This window comes from Pleurodeles waltl, chromosome 12, assembly GCF_031143425.1.
Source record: "Pleurodeles waltl isolate 20211129_DDA chromosome 12, aPleWal1.hap1.20221129, whole genome shotgun sequence".
NCBI classification, from domain to species: domain Eukaryota; kingdom Metazoa; phylum Chordata; class Amphibia; order Caudata; family Salamandridae; genus Pleurodeles; species Pleurodeles waltl.
The window spans coordinates 136,027,318-136,048,273 of record NC_090451.1 but is presented as its reverse complement, the minus strand read 5'-3'; the positions used below and the strand labels follow the sequence as shown (position 1 = coordinate 136,048,273).

The 20,956-nt window shown below is 47.7% G+C and overlaps 1 protein-coding gene across 1 annotated transcript in view; it reads right to left on the bottom strand.

Annotated features, from left to right (window-relative positions):
* Positions 1 to 20,956, bottom strand: part of LOC138268035 (hydroperoxide isomerase ALOXE3-like) — a 306,669-nt gene that overhangs the window by 103,203 nt on the left and 182,510 nt on the right. Inside the window, exon 6 of the mRNA XM_069217367.1 lies at positions 649 to 821. Within this exon, the coding sequence (XP_069073468.1) occupies positions 649 to 821 (173 nt within the window). The remainder of the gene's footprint in view (positions 1 to 648; positions 822 to 20,956) is intronic.

Here is a 20,956-nt window from a genome sequence, read left to right as displayed (position 1 = left end):
GTGGGCTGGGGACACCTGGGGGGCCGCGAAGCCTCCTCGGGGGGTCCGCAGCTGCTTAAAATTTTTTATAATATTAGGTCCCAGCTATCAGTAATGACTCCTTGGGGGTCCCCGTGTTCCAATAATAATTCAGTGGGGGTCCCCGGGCTCTAGTATTGATAAAATGGGGGTCCACAGAAGTCAAAAGGTTGGGAACCACTGCTCTAGATAGATGCATTTCAAACTGGATGGGGAAGCTAAAGCTTAGGATGTCCATTGATCTAAGGGCGAGTCAAATCTGTGGCTCATTTACACTGTTCCAAGGCTGGGAGAATATCGGAAAGAAACATATTACTGCTGATCTGCAGACAACTGAGACTGAGAAACATGTCACAGACATAAGGTTTACTCTGGCTTACCTTAGGGCAGGAAAAATATAAACAAAATATTTCCTATAGTATATGAAATCAAAATCCATGCTTCATAATTATTTTTTACTAGTTATGCACATGAAGATGGTCATCTTTCATCATTTGTTGAAGTTAAGCAGTTTTAGCACTACTGTGTTTGTTCTTTGTGCCTCGGTTGAACTGGGTGTGGGTACCATATAAATGCTAAATGTCTGACTATCTTGCAGGCCTTTGGAAACCCAGATACCATTTTACATACCTGCAGCTCCGTTGCAAGATTTGTCTTCTCTCCCAGGATACACGCCACCATGCTGTCTGTCACTGGGAAGTTGACTGGGATTTTGTTGCATTTCTTGATCTGCTTGGGATTTGCACCATTCAGGAACATGTATCCAAAGAATGCATCTTCTCTCCAGTGTTGAGACACATACTCTATGTGACAGAGAGCACAGGGATGCATATAAGATTAAGTTGAATAGAAAATAATAATTGTTCTTCTTTGTGAATGGTGCTTTCATTAAAAAGTTAGGTTCTACTTCACAATATGCAGACCTACTGCTGTGGTTTGTCCACTTAAAGCTTATCACTTTCCAGTGAGCGTGTTCAGCATTTTATCATTTGATGCAATCGGTACCAAGAGGCTATGACGTGGAAAACGGACATTAACATATGCAGACTATTTTAGAAGTAATGACATTAAAATTAATGGAACTAAATTAGCTCATACTTAGTGCAAGGAGCCAGTGATAATTGGCTTTGAACCTTCCTACCACAAGATTCAGCTAACAGCACTTGCTGGGGAAAGTGGAAACATGTGATAGGAAGCATGCGCTGACCAATACAAGGCAGGAAGGGCAAGGGACAGGGTTAGAGATATCAGAATAAAACACATAGTGGTATTTACCATTAATACAGAATACTGTAATTTTATCAGGTTATTATACATACAGGAATCAAGAAGTTTCCGCCACTAAAGCACATTGATTAGTGTTAGACCTGTCAGCCTCAAGGTGGTCTTCCCCCAAACTTTTTGTCTGCTTATATCCTCTTTTTGCTGTATCTTTTTGTTGACCTTAGTACTCTGATCACTTTAACACTGCTAACCAGTGCTAAAATGCATGTCCTATTCCCAAAAACATGGTAACATTGCTGTATACACAACTGGCATTTAATTTACTTGTACGTCCCTTTTAAGGGGGTATACCATATGCCCAGGTCCTGTGAATTAAATGCTACTGGTGGGTCTGCAGCACTGATTGTGCCACTCATCTGCATTCATCTGCATTCTAATTGCACTTCCTGGACAGAAAGAAAGAAGGACGGGGAGCTGACACACCTGAGCAGGGAGTGCCTGTCCCCACACAAAGGGCTGATTACCCCCTACTAATAGTCTGGAGTCAGGGCTAGGAAGAAAGGGCATCTGTGCACTTCAAAGACCCTTATGTAAAGTCAACCCTACTTCAAAGACACTTTTGGGTGTAAGTACTGGGCCTCTGAAACTACCAAGACAGCACACTACTAGACTTGTGAATAACTCTGCTAGGAATAAGGACTGCTGTGCTACAAAGAATGCCACTCTACTGGACTGCTGCCCTGGAAAGACTGCTTTCTACTTTGATGTGTTGTCCTTCTGTCTCCTGATCTCTGCCCTGCTAAGGACAAGGAATGGACCCATCTCACCTGAACCCAGAGGGACTCCAAGGCCTTGCTGGCTTACCCTCTGCTCTTCTGCAGTGTCAGGGACATTAACGACTGCCTGCAACCTGCAGTCAGAACCTGGCCTCTGTCTATTGTGTGTCCTGCTGAATCAAGGGGTGCTAATTCAGCCCTGGGCCCTTGGAAGTGAGTATCTATGCTGCAACCCCAAAAAAAACCTAATTAATAATGTTGTGCCAAATGTGAACTGGTGCATATCCGCTCAACACTGATGAATCGCTGTTGCTGCTCTAACTGTGGACACTGCATTGCCAACATCATGACACATCGTCACTAGATTTCTGACGCATCTTGTACTCTGCGAGGCTCAAGGGCGATGCATAGCTTCGTGCTGAAAGCATCCTCTCCAGCCCAGCAGCTCGATGACGATGCACTGCCTCGATGATTGATCGCCGATGCTTCCTCCGAGCTGCAGAGCTAGGCATTGACGCATCACCTTAATCTACAAGATCAACAGCAATGCATCTCCTCCACTGCTACACGCATCGAGTCCTTGATGTCGATATTTCTTCCATCCAAGGTATTTTTTCAGCAGGCCCTGCATGGGTCCTATAGCTGGCCTGCCCTCCATTGTGGTTGGCCTGAATTTTAGATTTACCCTGGTCTAGTGTGACCTCAAGTTACCTTTTAGCACTATTGACTTCTAAGCACTATTTTTTATTTATTCTTTAAAACTTCATATCTCAAATTCTACTGATGGGATTTTTGTAATTTCGGTCTTGTTCTACTCATAACATTGTTTATTTTTCTAAACCTGTGTGGAGTCTTTTGTGGTGCTTCCATTATGTTACTATGTGTGTGTTGCACAAATACTTCACACATTTCCTATTTAGATAAGCCTGATTTCTCTGTGCCAAGCTACCAGAGGGTGAGCATGGGTTATCTTTAAGTGTGTATCTAGCTTACCCTGACTAGGGTGGTGGTTCCTGCTCGTACCGGGTGCATACCCTGACAACTAGAAGCCCAAGTTCCAAAAATTAATCATAACAATTTACAGAATTTACTTCGGAGTATAGTCAATAAGCTTCTATAAAGAGATGATAGCCTGAAATCCTGAACTTTCCAGTACAAACAAGAACACTTTACCCTGAAATATTTAGCTCAGATTATCTCTGCATCACAAAGCCTGGGGTCTATAAATTGGCCACAATGCACACAGTGGAAAGCTTTTGTGTGCTGTGTTAAAAAGATATGGATTTATTTTGCTGTGTTTGAATTATTTTATTGGTGGCTGGATTGTCAGAAATGCTCAACCTCTAAAAGAAATGTTAACAATGTTTTAGCTGCCTCATTGATACTCTAAGGCTTTTACCAGGATTTAGATGCACTATTGGCTTTTTGTTTAGAATAAATACACTGTCATTGATTTTCCACGCAGGGTGCCGGAATTATAATAAAAGTAACTTGATTGGCGAATTAGATAGCTAAAAAGGATTCCACGTTTGCAAATCAGGCCAGTTTTGAGCTTGCAAAGGCACACATGTAGGGGTATTTTGCAGAGTATGGCAGTGTGTAATCATTTGTGTTTGCTGCAGATAATGTTTGTAGTTACATCAGGGAAATCAACAGTAAAGACTGGTCCACTTTGCCATAAAACAGGCTCACAAAGTGCTAAAACACCACACCAGACACTGACCTGTAAGACAAGCCCATTGGGCAGTGCCTGATTGCCCTGTAGGTCAGTCTGACCCTGTTCCTAAGGAATGCATTGAGACAGCTGGGCAGCTCCTAGCTTGTCTTTATTCATGCTTCACAGAAACCTGCCAGAAACTGATCCATTTCAATAAGACTGAACGAATCTTAAAGGAAAACACAAACTTGATGGAAGGACACCTGCTCTACTGGCGCCATCCAGCACTCTGGCGTTTCCTCAGTCATCTGCAAGCTAAAATATTTTTGCAGGGCTTGGTAGGCTGCCATGTTCAACCTATGTCACTGGCAATGACCCCGTTATATCTACATCCTCTTGCTTATACCGAGGCATAGCAGAACAAAACACTTGCGACACTGGTGCAAAACAGCAGCATTTTAAAGGTGATTTTAATGCTAAACATGAAGAATGTCAACTGGTAAAAAATTGCTAATGCACACATATGCACATAAAAATGTTCATGTGCGGGATATAGGATAAGAATGCAGAAAGCATTCCCCACCTCTATGCTGGTTAAAATGGAAGAACTATAGAGGACACAGACCAGGTTGACTGAGAACAAGGCTCACTGTACCTGGCAGCAATGGCCATGCTGTATGCAAAAATCATGGAAGCAGTCTGCTTTCACCAACTTCACTCGTCAGTGACAATCTATGTAAGAAAGGTCCTCAAATTTGAAAAAGTGCTCCCTTGTATGACAGTTTAACGACCTTGAAGAAAGTAATAAAAGCTACCATTTGCAATGCAATAGGACTCACATTTGTGAGAGTTAGAGCTATTGGCATTGAAAATGCATAACTGGATTTTTCTTGCCACATTAATTGGTCATCCCTGCCACATAAGTTGTACCTTTCTGTCACATAATTCCAGTGGCCCTTGTGCTCACCATCACTATGCTTGATGTCCACATAAATCCTGATCTGCATTGTCCTGAGGGCACATGCCAGCAGTACTGACCCACAGGCTTGATGGAGCTGCCTTTACAGCATAGGAGAGAAGAGGAGAGGAGAGCTCGCTCTTAAGCCATATGTGAAGCAGAGGGGACCAAATGTAAGCGAAGGGTGGCATGAAGCCACATGCAACATAATGGAGGAGATCACAGAGTGGGAGACTCTGAAGTTAATGCGCACCTCCAAAAACACAACTGTATGGTTAACTGGGCAGAAGAAAAGAAGTGTGCAGCACACGGGGCCCTGCAGGGTCTGCTAGCATAGTAAATGGGGCAGGAGCTGTGGATCTCACATACCTCTAAAGCACAAGGAGATGCACAGCTACTACACAATGGATTAGTATTTAATTTATGGACCACGGAAGAATGAAAGGCAAAAATGACAACACAAGACTCATGGCTGTTTCTTGAAAGATACACACTTATCGGAAGAATATGGATTCTTGGTTGATCTGGCAGAGGGTGAGCAAGGGTGGAGACCGAGAAGACATCTAAGAGTGTAAATGTGATTGGGGGACATGTGTGGAATAATGAGACATTAGCGAGTAGAAGCACGAGGACCAAGAACATGGAGAGCCTGTTAGTAGTCAAAGAGGTAGATATTCAAAAAGGATTGGTCGTGTGCATTCTACACAATAGATATGCAATAACACAGCAATGCATTGAACTTATATTAATGTTTGTAAACATCCCATACAAAAAAAAAAAAAGTTATCTTGGGAAGACAATTAGTGTTCAGTGAATACGTCACACTAGCAGAAAACGTGTGATGTCATAATATACATGCAAATTGATCTTATATCACGCTGGCTACTCCCTCAATTTTGTCTTCAGCTTGTGAAAGGATGTGCTATGTGTCACACAGTTAAAGCTAATAAAAGGATTTCAGGCTTACTAAAATTCTGTGCACTGACGCGTGACTCATTGTGTGATGCACAGTATCATAACACATGGCAAGCAACTCAGCACAACCAATCACATGACTTGATTTGTCCACCATGCATCAATAAGTACACTCGTGTTTGGACGGTCTGCCTAAATGTTTGGGAGTGGTGACCTTCGACAATGCATAAAGTCTTAACACAGAACTTGGAAACGTCTTATTTTGAGCTGGGGCTCGAAACAGGGGGCTAGGCTGGTTGAAGGACGAGAGGCATTCACTGCAAACCTCAAAATTTGGCTAAAAAAACAAATTTTCCTCACATTTCGGTGACAGAAAATTCTGGAATCTGAGAGGAGCCACAAATTTCCTTCCACCCAGCATTCCCCCAAGTCTACATATAAAAATGATACCTCACTTGTGTGGGTAGGCCTAGCGCCCGTGACAGGAAACGCCCCAAAACACAACGTGGACACATCACATTTTTTTAAAGAAAACAGAGGTGTTTTTTGCAAAGTGCCTACCTGTAGATTTTGGCCTCTAGCTCAGCCGGCACCTAGGGAAACCTACCAAACCTGTGCATTTTTGAAAACTAGAGACCTAGGGGAATCCAAGATGGGGTGACTTGTGGGGCTCTGACCAGGTTCTGTTACCCAGAATCCTTTGCAAACCTCAAAATTTGGCTAAAAAAACACATTTTCCTCACATTTTGGTGACAGAAAGTTCTGGAATCTGAGAGGAGCCACAAATTTCCTTCCACCCAGCGTTTCCCCAAGTCTCCCGATAAAAATTATACCTCACTTGTGTGGGTAGGCCTAGCGCCCGTGACAGGAAATGCCCCAGAACACAACTTGGACACATCACATTTTTTGAAAGAAAACAGAGGTGTTTTTTGCAAAGTGCCTACCTGTAGATTTTGGCCTCTAGCTCAGCCGGCACCTAGGGAAACCTACCAAACCTGTGCATTTTTGAAAACTAGAGACCTAGGGGAATCCAAGATGGGGTGACTTGTGGGGTTCTGACCAGGGGACGCTCCCCATCTGTAAAACACAACAACAAAAATCCCTGGTGCCTAGTGGTTTCTGCCCCCCGTGGGGGCAGATCGGCCTAATAAAAATAGGCTGATCTGCCCCCATGGGGGGCAGAAATGGCCTAAAATAAATTTGCCCCCCAGGGGAACGACCCTTGCCTAAGGGGTCGCTCCCCTTACGTGAAAAACAAACAAACAAAAAAAACTCCCTGTTGTCTAGTGGTTTCTGCCCCCCTTGGGGGCAGATTGGCCTCATAAAAATAGGCCAATCTGCCCCCAAGGGGGGCAAAAATGGCCTAAATATAATTTGCCCCCTAGGGGAGCGACCCTTGCCTAAGGGGTCGCTCCCCACCTCAAAAGACAAAACAAAAAAAAAAAAATGTCACGGGGAGTGTCGGGGGTGGAAGGGGAAGGGCTTCCCCTTCCATCCCTGACTTGGGGGGGGGTGGGGGGGAACCCCCAGAGGGAGCGTTAGCGCTCCCACTGGGCTGGGTGCCCAGGACGTAATGGTTAGGTCCTGGGCACAGCAGCACTGTGCCGCAGGACGTAACCATTACGTCCTCGGCACAGAAGGTGTTAAGCCACAGATGTATACTAAAGTATACTTGAGGTCATACGCTTACGCTCAACCAAAAAAGCTAGACAAAAGACCAGGCTGCCTCATGGTGCACAGAACAATCTATGGTACAAAAGCACAAATCAGACTAAGATTAATGGCAGGGCTAACAGGTCCAAACATACTTGGAAAATTGTGCTGGAAAATGCACTTTTGTATGCATGTTTTCAAATGTTTATTTTGGAACTTCTATCCCACAAATAAGAGGATAGTTTCTTGTTTCCTCCATCTCTGAGTGAATGTCATGATGCCCTGTGGGCCTAGTCTGCAGGTGCTTTTAGATACCAGTCTAACCTTTCAGGCCTTATCCAAAAAGTAGCTAACATTTACCTCCACTCCTTAACCTAAAGAAAAAAACTTTCTTTCACCATCTAAGTGAAACTAACCGCATATGTTCTCTTTCCAAAAGCACACTAGGGCAATGCTGTTTTTGTCGTGGGTCCCTTTTAGTTAGTCACTTGGGCACAGTGATAGCTTAGCCTAGGCTTGCAGCCTATGCCCTTTTACCCATTGACCATGCTCTGTTGTTTTTATTCATTTTTTTCTTCTAATACCATTAGTGGTATTTTAATTTCATTCTCATCCGCTATTCTGCAAAAGCTTCATTATCAATTCTATGGTTGACATACTTTGCATCATGTTCTTTTCCTCAGAATCAAAAGAACGGAATGTGGGGCACACAGAACAATATTTTGTAATGCCGGCCCCAAGACTGCATGAACAGTCCAGGACTTAGCTACATACCCGTGTCAGGCTTCTGCACCTGTACATGAACATGTCTCCTATAAAAACATCTTGTTGGACAATGGGCATTAGAGGGGGTTCCAGCCAGAATTTCCATCCATGCTGCATGCTGTTTTTTGGCCAACCTCAGCCTTTGTGTCTCCAAGGATCCTGATCTGGAGACTGGCCACCTGACCTTGTACCAAGGTAACAGGGGTGGTTTGTGCTTTTCATGTACCCTGTATGGACAGATTTGGCTTACATTGCCATGTTCTTGATTAGGGGTTAGAGATTAGGCTTTAAGATAGTAATTGTATATTCATGTCATGGCAATATGTTGGGGTTGTTTATATTTACATCTCAAATTTTCACAATCCTTATTTTGTTATTCCTCATTATCCCAATCGTTGAAGCTCATGCATTTTTTAATAGATTGCAGTCTTTTCAATATATGTACTGAAAACTGTCCTGCATGTCTTTTCTTGCTTATGTGTGTGTAGGAGATTAGTTTGTGGAGAGAAAAGGGTAAGGCTTGTTCTACGCGATTTTCCCTGAGTGGCCTTCAGTGTTCATTGCAAAACTACCACAAATCACTTTACCGATTGGGTTTTGGTGAGATGCTGCTAGTGTGCCGGGATGGTTAAGGTGACAGCTGTCAATTGGTATGGGAGTGACTCAGTCACCTACAATGCAGAGGTGCTGTGCCCTAAATCCAGCAGTCTTGTTGGTATGCAAGAGTCTCCCTATCCCTGTTATGTAAAATACACCACACTGGATGTCATTACTGCGAGGGTGGTACATTTCAGTTGTCCTGTGTTTAATACCTAATCTTTCAAAGTATTCTCTAGTCTTAACAGATATAACTTGCACCCCATTATCACTAAGTAATTTACCTTTTAACAAAATTACTTGATCCAAGGATTAAAAAACTTCATTGACCTCCACAATTTTAAAGATTGGACATCTGAAATACATGTCAATGAGTACTAATACATACTTGTTGATTGGTCCCATAACATCAATAGCTACACACTCCCATGGAAAATTAGTTACATGACTTACTCCCATTGGTGGTCTCAAGGTGAATAAGGACTTATCAGCTATATTACAAACTTCACAGTCACAAACACATCTCTCTATTTCCGCGTCCATACCAGGCAACCAAAATGATGCTTTAACTGCCTGTTTAGTCATAACTATGCCAAAATGTGCTTCATGACATAAGTTCACTACTGATTTCCTCAAACCTTTGGAGGAATTATACTCTCTTCTCTCCATATGTACTGTTCCTGCATACCGAGTTCTTAGCTCACTTCCCAAAATGGTTTTATCTAATTGGCATTCCTACTTTACTTGGCCATCCCCTGTTAAGATGTTCCCTAACCTTGGTTAACACTTCATCCTTAACATACTCAGAATTCCATATTTCCTTTTTGACACAATTGTCTCCCTAGCAATCACATTTTCCTTCCAAGGAACAACCTGTACTTTGTAATTGTAGTCTTGCAGTCTAATCAACAATCTCACCACCCTGGCAGATGTATTAATGTTTCCCGCAGTGGTATGCAAATTTACTAATGGTTTATGATCACACCTTGGTGTGAAACATTTTCTCCACACAAATGGTCAGTCACATAAACACAAGCCAATGTTTCCTTTTCTATCACAGAATATTTTTCTTCAGTAGGTGATAGTGATCTGGAGGCATAAGCGATCACATTCTCCTTCTCATCACTCTCCATCTGGGGTACGACAGTCCCCAACCCCTTACTGCTTATGTCTGTGGAAAATACACTGTGTTCTCCTGGGTCAAAACATTTCAATGAAGCTACATTCATAATGCTCTCTTTCCAAGTACAAAAATCTGACTCACACTCAGGAAACCAGATCACCCAAACATACTTTTATTCTTTGACAATATTCTTATAATTTATGTTTTTGCGATGAAGTTTGGAATGTACTATGAGCAGATTGCTGCTAAACCTTTGATTTACCAGACTTTGGCCCTCATTATGAACACGGCAGGCCCTACCGCGCCGCCGGTGGTGGCGGTAAAAACCGCCAACAGAGGAGCGGTCCTGACCGCCAAATAATGAACCAATCGAAACACAGGCATCCAGAAAACCACCCATCGCCACAGGCCGACAGAAAGGCCCAACCTGCCCATCAAAATATGAACCACTAGTCCGCTGCCAGTTCGGGGGCGGGAACCACCGCCACGCAAGTCCAGGCTGAAATTAACCAAATCCAATAAAACACTCACCAGAGGCCCACACAACGCACTGAATCAGACATGGATAGAGAGCTGCAGATCATGACAGCCCTGCTCCTTGCCATACACCTCCACGACCGAGACCGCCGATGAAGACGACGACGGTAAGTACTGCAACCTATGAAACAAGGGAAGAAAGGGCACCGTTACATACCCACCCACTACACCCACTCTGCAACGCCCAACCCTTCCCAGCAGCACAACCCATACACCCCACAGCAAAGGGTACTTACCCAACACAAGGCAAATCCAACTTGACCATAGTACATACAAATGCCCCACACCCACAAACAATGAAACAAAAGACCAGGGTTCAACAGTGTGCAGACAAAACACAGGCCACACAGAAATCTTTATTACAGCTCATAGAGCCAACTACTTCCAACAAGGCTAAGGGCCAGTCCGTAGCACAAGAAGTGCCATGGGCCACAACGGACCCAACCTGACTTCCAAGAGTGCACAGTACTCCACCTAATGGGGCAACAAAGGGGCATCCAGGCACCTCACGGAACGGGGGCATGGGGTGGTGGGGGTGGGGACTTGCAATGGGGTGGGGCTTGGACTTGCAGTTGGAAGGTGGAGGGGGTGTGAGTTTGTCCTTTCTAGGTGAGGGCGGTGTTTCGAGCGGGTGGAGCCAGATGGACTTGGCTCTGCACAGGGCTTCTTCTTCTCTGGGGAAGGGGCACAGGAATGTGAGGCGTGGACGGGGTGGGCTGTGAAGTGGAAGGAGTGGAAAGGGCAAGGAGGTGTGCACGCTTAGGGACAAGATGGGGTGGGCCAATGGGTTGGAAGAGGTCAGCACAGGAAAGTAAAGTTGGGTGCAGGTGACTGGACAGTATGCTGAGGTATGGTGGATGTGTGATGGGTGGGTGTCTTGGTGTGTTTGTGTGTTTTTGGAGGGAGGGGTGGACAAAGTGGGAGAAGACAGGCTGCCAGTGTGGATGTATGTTGTGTGGGTGTCTGCAAGTCTGGTGAGTGTGCTGCATGTGTCAACTACAGTAGTTGTGGTGAGTGCAGGTGTGGTGTCTGGGGTGCATGTATGGATGTCAGCTATTGTGGTGAGTGCAGTAAGAGGAGCAGCAACAGTGACTGAAGGTGCAGTGCATGAGGGTGTGCATGTAGAGGGGACAGACAGGGAGGCAGAAGAGGTGGGCACACTGGGGGAAGTGGATGTTGTTGTGTGTGCCTGTGTATGTTGGCTGTGTGAATGCTTGTGGTGGGAGGTGTGGTGCTTGTGTTTTGAAGTGTGCTAAGGTGCTTGACTGCGTGTCAGATTGTGTGCTTTGGACGGCTTTAAGGGAGTGGGGTGCTGGAAGGGGTAGAGGAGGTTGGAGGGGGGACAGAATGACCAGGGACACTGGCTGCCGTCAAAGAGGAGGCCAGAGCCTGAAAAGATCTCTGTAGGGCAGACACAGCACCTTGAATGCCATCCAGATAGGAAAGGGGTAGTGGCGGTCAAGGTGCCGCACCTCCGTAACGTTACAGTTTGTATTGGATATCAAAGTCAGAGATACGAGAAATTGGTGCCATGTTGGTCGAGTGCCCAACTACCCAATGGGCATTGAAAATTGTGTGCCCAGATACACAATGAAAATTGCTACAGATTGACCAGGCACTCAGAGGAGTACAGTCCAGTAAGATCAATGGGAGAATGTGTCCCTGGTAATGTAGATCCAGAAGCGGAGAAGAAAGCACTGATTCCAAGTTGGTGTTGATCAAAGTCTTTAATCCTTAAGCCAGCGTTTGTCATAGGTGAGTTTTCATTTTTGCAGAAGAACAGCCAACACGTGTTTCGTCACACAAGTGACTTTATCAAGGCTGGGCCAGTCCTGGCCAAGGAAAGTACGACCGTAGTTGGTATGTAGGTAGGTTGAAAGAGTGTTCTTTTCGAACAATAGACGAACCGAGCACTGCCAACAAGGTACTCGTTTGGAGGCTTATCAGGGCTTCCTTGCCTTCTTCTTCGACTACTGGATGAACATATACTCAACTTGCCTGATCCAGTACACTCTTTCAACCTACCTACATACCAACTACGGTCGTACTTTCCTTGGCCAGAACTGGCCCAGCCTTGATAAAGTCACTTGTGTGACGAAACACGTGTTGGCTGTTCTTCTGCAAAAATGAAAACTCACCTATGACAAACGCTGTCTTAAGGATTAAAGACTTTGATCAACACCAACTTGGAATCAGTGCTTTCTTCTCCGCTTCTGGATCTACATTACCAGGGACACATTCTCCCATTGATCTTACTGGACTGTACTCCTCTGAGTGCCTGGTCAATCTGTAGCGCCATCCAGATAGGCATTGGTCTGCTGCACCTCTGATTCTAGCCTCTGGATGGCATTGACGATGGTTGTCTGCCCTACAGAGATGGTTCTCAGGAGGTCAGTAGCCTCCTCTGTGAGGGCAGCAGGGCGTACTGGGGCAGGGAAGGAGGTGCCTGGGGCGAAGGAGACGCCCACCTTTCTGGGTGAGCAGGCACGGGCAACTCTGTGGGGAGCAGAATGGAGGGCGGTGATGGAATGAGGGGTGGCAGAAGATGTCACTTTAGTGGTGTGGCCACTAGGGTCCGCCACCGCCGGGGAGCCCCCATTGGAGGAGGTATCGGAGTCACTACCTCCAGTGGTAGTTGCCTCCCCCATGGTATTCCCCTCACCCTCCCACCCACTGGCCCCCTTGGTGTTGGATGTCTCTGCTTCCAAGGATCCGTGGGCCGCTGCTTCCCCAGTTGCCGGTACCTCAGCTCCCTCGCCAGATGTTTCTGCTGTACAAAAACAACACAAGAGAACAGGGATGGGGAGACAAAACAGGAGGGACACTTGTAAATAGCTGAATGGAGGTACATAGTGGGCAGGCATACACCCACCCAGAAGACACCCACAACAGGCAGCACCGTTCACTATGCCCATGGCCATGCCCCTGACTACTGACCAGAACCCTGCTCTACACCCATCCCCTGAACTACCTAAGGACCCGACGTGTGGGAGACCTGACAAAGACACCCCTATACCCTACGGGGACCATCATGTAGATTGACAACAGTCAGAGTCCCTGCCTCTAAGCAGCATGAACCCTTATGAACACACAGACATTCTTCCAGACATAACTTTGTGACATGAGTACTCACTCACTTGTGACTGCTGTGCAGATTACAAACGCTCATCCAGGTCTGGGTATGCCACCACCAGGACATGTTGAATGAGGGAGGTCAGTGCCTGACTGGCACCCCTTCCACGTTGGGAGGACTTCCCCAGCTGGGCCTCACAGATTTTATGCGCCCAGTGCCGCAGGTCCTCCCAACTTTTCCTGCAGTGGGTGCTCTGCTGGTTGTAGACCCCCAGAGTCTGCACCTCCTTGGCGATGGCATGCCAAAGTGCCCTCTTCTGGTGGGCGCTGACCTAAAAGGGTGACACAGAAATGGAACACAGAGGTCAGGCACTTGCAAGATAGGTACAGCTGGCTATTCGTCCACTATAGGACGGACAGTACTGTCACACTTACAGGACATACGCATGCAGTATGCCATGCACCATGGCCCATGCAGGCTCTGAGGTGCACACATATTTCCTTACAACACCATCCATTACACCCAAACAGTGCACCCCAAACCCTGACTCAACTGTACCTATGGCCATCCGTAGAGCTTTGCGTACAGTGGCAGGACCCTGTCCACTAGCCTCTCCAGTTCCTCCTGGGTCAAGCCCGGGCCCTTTCCCCTGCAACACGAGCCACATCCATGACCAGAGGCAGGACACAGCAGTACACACAGTGGAGTACCTGTTCCCAGGAGATCAGGGAGTCAAGTGAAGTATAGATGATGAATTTGCGTACATACCACAGCAGTGTGCACCGTCACCGCCGATGATGATACGCCATGATTCCTCATTGGCATCCATGTTAACCAATGACGGTGCGAACGGCGGTAAACACCCCCTTTCCTCTTACGTCAACCGCTAGCGGTATGAGGTCACTTCCACAACGACAGGCCTGGATTACGGTGGGCAGACATTTTGGCATTAACTACGCATCTATAAATAAAAATTGTGAACAATGCAGGCCCTATTTCCCACCTGAAGAACCTATGAATGTGACCATTCCAAATTATAACACACAAGAAAAACACTGTTCCCTCATTGAGAGGTAGATGTAGATCTGTCAAGAACATGTTACTGTATAGTCACTACAATGAAGTATGCAGTGCGCAATTGATGACAATGTGTGCCTATGTATATGTGTTTCTCACACTTATTTGATATCCCTCGTAGGTACCGACCCTTGTGGCGAGGAAGGCCACCATCGCTGTACAGACCACTTGTGGATATGAGGACCATGGTGGAGCGTCAGATCATAATCAATTACAGACTCAGCCATGCAACCATTCTGGAACTTTGTGCATTAGTGGATCCTGCACTGACACCGGGAAATTGTAATCAGCATGCCATCCCTAATGAAGTGCAGGTTCTCTCCGCACTCCATTTCCTGGCCATGGGCTCATTTCAAGTGACAGTGGGCATGGGTGCTGGATGTTCAGAGCCAATGTTCAGCATGGTACTGACAAGATTTCTAAATGCATTTGTACCACACCTGCAGTCCTATGTGAGATTTAAATAGGAAATATTTATCTAAACAAAACAAGACCAAACCGACAAAAATCCACCATACACAAGTCAAGTTATCAATAAAAATGCAAAAAGAGTCTTTAAGTAGTTTTAAACACACACTAGCGCTGCTAGGGTGAAAATGTACCTGGTGCGCATCAAAAATAACCCCGCACGGGTGGGTGTGCGTCAAAAATAACTCCACACGGTGGTCTGTGATTCAAAAATCCAGCCGCATGATGATCCGAAAATCCCGCAGCACAGGTTGTGATCTTCCAGCCTCCGTCAGCGATGCTGCGCGTCGTTTCTCCTGCTCCTTGCATCGATTCTTCGGTAGCATTTCCTGCGAGCGTCGTTTCTCAGCTGCGGAGCCAGCGGCGCGTTGTTTTTTCAGCCGCATATCGGATTCGCATCAATCTTTTCCCCGCACGGCGCTCTGTGCGTGGATTTTCTTGTCTTTAGGCTGCCAGCTTCTCCTTTCAGGGTCCCAGGAACTGGATGGGAACCACAGGGCAGAGTAGGAGTCTTTCCAGAGACTCCAGGTGCTGGCAGAGAGAAGTCTTTGCTGTCCCTGAGACTTCAAACAACAGGAGGTAAGCTCTAGATCAAGCCCTTGGAGATTTCTTCTCAAGATGGAAGGCACACAAAGTCCAGTCTTTGCCCTCTTACTCTGGCAGAAGCAGCAACTGCAAGATAGCTCCACAAAGCACAGTCACAGGCAGGACAGCTCTTCTTCCTCAGCTATTTAGCTCTTCTCCAGGCAGGGGTTCCTCTTGGTTCCAGAAGTGTTTCTGCATTCTGTGGTTTTGGGTGCCCTTTTTATACCCAATTTCTCCTTTGAAGTAGGCCTACTTCAAAGTAAAGTCTCTTTGGAATGTGAAATCCTGCCTTGCCCAGGCCAGGCCCCAGACACTCACCAGGGGGTTGGAGACTGCATTGTGTGAGGGCAGGCACAGCCCTTTCAGGTGTAAGTGACCACTCCTCCGCTCCCTCATAGCACAGGTGGCTCATCAGGAAATGCAGACTACACCCAAACTCCTTTTGTGTTACTGTCTAGTGTGAGGTGCAACAAGCCCAACTGTCAAACTGACCCAGACAGGGAATCCACAAACAGGCAGAGTCACAGAAATAGTATAAGCAAGAAAATGCTCACTTTCTAAAAGTGGCATTTTCAAACACACAATCTTAAAAGCAACTTTCCTAAAAGATGCATTTTTAAATTGTGAGCTTAGAGACCCCAAATTCCACATGTCCATCCGCTCCCAAAGGGAATCTACACTTTAATCAGATTTAAAGGTAGCCCTCATGTTAACCTATGAGAGGGACAGGCCTTGCAACAGTGAAAAACTAATTTAGCAATATTTCACTGTCAGGACATATAAAACACATTACTATGGGGGTCATTACAACATTGGCGGTATAAGGTGCTTACCGCCGTGCAGAAGACCGCCAATACACCGCTGCGGCCGCGGTAGACCGCCACAGCTATTATGACACACATCTTGGAATCCGCCGAAATTCAGACACCCACACAATATCGCCACAACAAAGGTCAGTGATAAACATGCGGAACCAAATCCTCCACCTCCACGCCATCAGAAACACACCCATGCTATTATGACCCACGAATCCACGCGGAGATCTTTCAACCGCGGTATTTCATTGGCGGTACACACCGCAGCGCTCAAAATACACACACATATACAAACACCGCCACATTGGACAATTCCAAATACACACACCTGATACACATACAAACAACACTCCCACACACCCAACACAATATAAAACACACACCCACATCACCCACAAACCCCTACGACCAAAAATTTGAGTTGAAGGCGAGAGAGAGAGCACAGCAATAGACAACCCCACCACACAGAGGCACACAACACCATCACCCACACAACATCCACGCACAAAACACCACATACCACTACACTCACCACACTCATCAACACATACACCACCCCTCACATCACACACACAACCCCATGTCACGCCAAAGACACCCCCGCTTCTCCGAGGAGGAGGTCAGGGTCATGGTGGAGGAAATCATCCGGGTAGAGCCACAGCTATTTGGCTCACAGGTACAGCACACATCAATAGCCAGGAAGATGGAGCTATGGCAAAGAATAGTGGACAGGGTCAACGCTGTGGGACAGCACCCAAGAAATAGGGAGGACATCAGGAAGAGGTGGAACGACCTACGGGGGAAGGTGCGTTCAACGGTATCCAGGCACCACATCGCGGTACAGCGGACTGGCGGCGGACCACCACCTCCTCCCCCTCAACTAACAACATGGGAGGAGGAAGTCTTGTCCATCTTGCATCCTGAGGGCCTCGGAGGAGTCGTTGGAGGAACGGACACTGGTAAGTCAAATCTTAACTATCATAACCCCCACCCTACCTGCATGATATCACACCCCCCCACCATCACACCCTCCCTATCACCCCAAATCCTCACCTATCTACCCATTACACCAACCACCCATCCCAACCCAAAGCCCTGCATGACATAACTAAGCATCAACACCCATCACCAAAGTATGCCCACTGCACAGACCCAGAACACCTCCCAACCATCAGCACACAAGCCCCCCCACAGGAATGCCTGCACTGGGGTTCACGCACACCCAACCATTGCACACCATGAAACACACACATGCAATAATCATGTACTTATACCCCCGCAGGAACCCGAAGGAACGTCACCACACCAGAGGGTCCAGACAACACCACTCCACCTCCAGAAGAGGCCCACAGTGACGACAGCAGCTCTGCCCCACTGGATCTTGATGACCAGCCCGGACCATAGTGGGCCTCAGGACAGTCGGTTCCCCTTGCCCAGCCGAAGCCCAACACCGAGCTTCCACCCTCTGGTAACACCAGCACAGCACTTACCCAGCAGCCCCAAACCTCCCTACCCAGGACAGGTCAATCAGCGGTGTGTCCACCACTACAGGGCACCCAGGCTAACCCACCACCCCAACAACAACAGGGACCTGGGGGAAGTGGTAGTGGGCACACGGTCCAGGGGACGGAGGCCCAGGAACATAGGGGAACTGGGAGGGCTGCTGTGCGACAGAGGGAGGACAGGCCAAGGGAACCCACTCTCAACGAGGCCCTCTCCTCCATCATGGGAGCATACCACCACTCCCAGGAGACGATGGCCACGGTCCTGTACAAGTTGCAGGAGACCCTGCGTCTGCAGGAGGAACAATATTTGGGGTTCAGGGAGGAGCTCAGGACCATCGGCTCCGGCCTGGGCACCATCGTAGGGGTGCTGACGGACATTCAAAAGACCTTGAGGGACACCTTGGCACTCCAAGGGGCCCCTGACACTAGGCAGGACGACGAACTGCCCACCACCTCCGCCGGCGTTAGTGGACAGGACGTCCTGCCACAGGACCACCACACCAGCACCCCACCCCCTGCAGACGGACAACCACCACGCAAGCGGGCCCTGAGATCCAGGAACAGGACAGAGTAAGATGGCAAGACCCCCGCCAGGAAATAAGACCACCCTGATAGTCCTCCCACTGTCCCACTTTGTTACCCTGCCCAAATCGGAAGTGCCCCAGCTCCATTTCCAATGCCCAGATCTGCAATGTACCTGTGAGACTAATAGACTGGACTCTGCCATGGACATTCTTCCACCATCACCCATTGCCATTTTACAACCCCCCTTCATTTTTGTGCACTTAAATAAACACACTTCAAACACCAAAAGAAATTGAGTCAGTCAATGATTTGTAAATCTGTATAATCAATTACAGTTGCATAATGGGTTACCCATTGGAAGGCTAACATACCTATGTCACACATCACAAGCCCTTCAAGGATGCAAACAGTTGACACGTAGGTTACCACATTTGTGGAACTGAAATGGAAGGGGACAACTCAGTTAACAAATAGTGAGTGAATTTGAGGTACAGGATAGAGGTAGATGTGTGAAAGTGAATGTAATGGTAAAATAGAAAATGTGCTCACCTGTGTGTCACTGGAAATATTGCTGTATGACTGACTCCCTGTTGTCGTTTTCGTCTTCCTCAGCTTCATCCTCATCACTGTCCACAGGCTCCACAGGCTCCACAGCTGCTACAACACCGTCATCTGGATCATCCTCCTGCAGAAAAGGCACCTGGCGTCGCAAAGCCAAGTTATGGAGCATGGAGCAGGCGATGATGATGTCGCACACCTTCTTCGGTGAGTAGAATAGGGATCCACCTGTCATATGGAGGCACCTGAACCTGGCCTTAAGAAGGCCAAAGGTGCGTTTGATAACCCTCCAAGTCCGCCCATGGGCCTCATTGTACAGTTCCTCTGCCCTGGTCCTGGGATTCCTCACTGGGGTCAATAGCCAGGAAAGGTTGGGGTAATAAGAGTCCCCCAATAGCCATACACAATGCCTGTGGAGTTCACCCATCATATCAGGGATGCTGCTATTGCGCAGGATGTAGGCATCATGCACTGAGCCAGGGAACTTAGCATTTACCTGGGAGATGTACTGGTCTGCCAAACACACCATCTGGACATTCATCGAATGATAACTCTTCCGGTTCCTGTACACCTGTTCACTCCTGCAGGGGGGGACCAGAGCTACATGGGTCCCATCAATGGCACCTATGACGTTGGGGATATGTCCAAGGGCATAGAAGTCACCTTTCACTGTAGGCAAATCCTCCACCTCAAGGAAAATGATGTATCTCCTTACGTGTTTCAGCAGGGCAGACAACACTCTGGACAAGACGTTGGAAAACATAGGCTGGGACATCCCTGATGCCATGGCCACTGTTGTTTGAAATGACCCACTTGCAAGGAAATGGAGCACTGACAGCACCTGCACGTCAGGGGGATTCCAGTCGGATGGCGGATTGGTGAAATCAGCTCTGGCTCCAACTGGGTACACAGTTCCTGGATTGTGGCACGGTCAAGCCTGTAGGTCACGATTAAATGTCGCTCCTCCATTGTCAACAGGTCCACCAGCGGTCGGTACACCGGCGGATTCCGCCATTTTCTCATATGTCCCAGCTGACGGTGCCTACGAAGGACAACAGCGAAGAAACAGTCACTATTCTTCCAGGTATGTACCCACAGTCACAGACAAGACTACCCCAGACAATAAACCCTTCCTGTATGTGTGTTGAGTGTAGGCCTCAGTATGTGTGACGCAGTTGCAAATGAATCCATTTGGGCCCCTGAAATGGCGGCTGCCTGACCTCTAAACTGGGACAATGGGATTGTGGGGTAACAGCGCTGGCGTTGCAAACTGTGGCGGAAGGCGGTCGTAGAGCGCGGCGCAATGCTGCATTGGTTAACAATGGACCCTATGGGTCCCAAGAGACAATGAACAGGTGCGCCAGTGGTGATGATGCGCCCCGCCGCGGACGTCACCGCCATTTTCTATCTCTTCAATCACTAGATACCTGACCTTCGACAGGAGAGGACCTACACTGCTAGTGCTGCTGTGACCTCGGTCTGGAAGCGACGATGGCTGCTGCGTCTGGGGAAAGGGCCCCTGCCTTCACATCGGAGGAGTTGGAGAAACTTGTGGATGGGGTCCTCCCCCAGTACACGCTACTCTACGGTCCTCCAGACCAACAGGTTAGTACACAGGGAGCACGTTGTAGGGGCTAGGCCTGGGTGGAGAGGGCTGGGTGGAAGAGTGAAGGGGGCAGAAGTCATACTACAGTAAAGCATGGGAATAAATGGGCCACATGGTCAGAGTATGGAGGGGGAAACACACATTGATGGTGCAATTGGTAATGACTGTTCCTCTTCCCTTGCGCATGTCATGTAGGTCAGCGCCCACCAGAAGAGGGACATTTGGCATGCCATCGCCAAGGACGTCCGGACCCTGGGGACCCACCAGAGACGGGGCACCCACTGCCGGAAGAGATGGGAGGACATTCGCCGCTGCAGCAAGAAGACGGCGGAGGCTCAGCTGGGGATGGCCTCCCAACGTGGGAAGGGTGCCCGTCGTAACATGACCCCCCTGATGTTCCGGATCCTGGCGGTGGCCTACCTGGAGTTGGATGGGCGCTTAAGGACATCACAGCAGACACAAGGGGGTGAGTACAAACTCATTCTGCGGACTTTGCGTGCAGTGGAGGTGTCTGGGTGGGG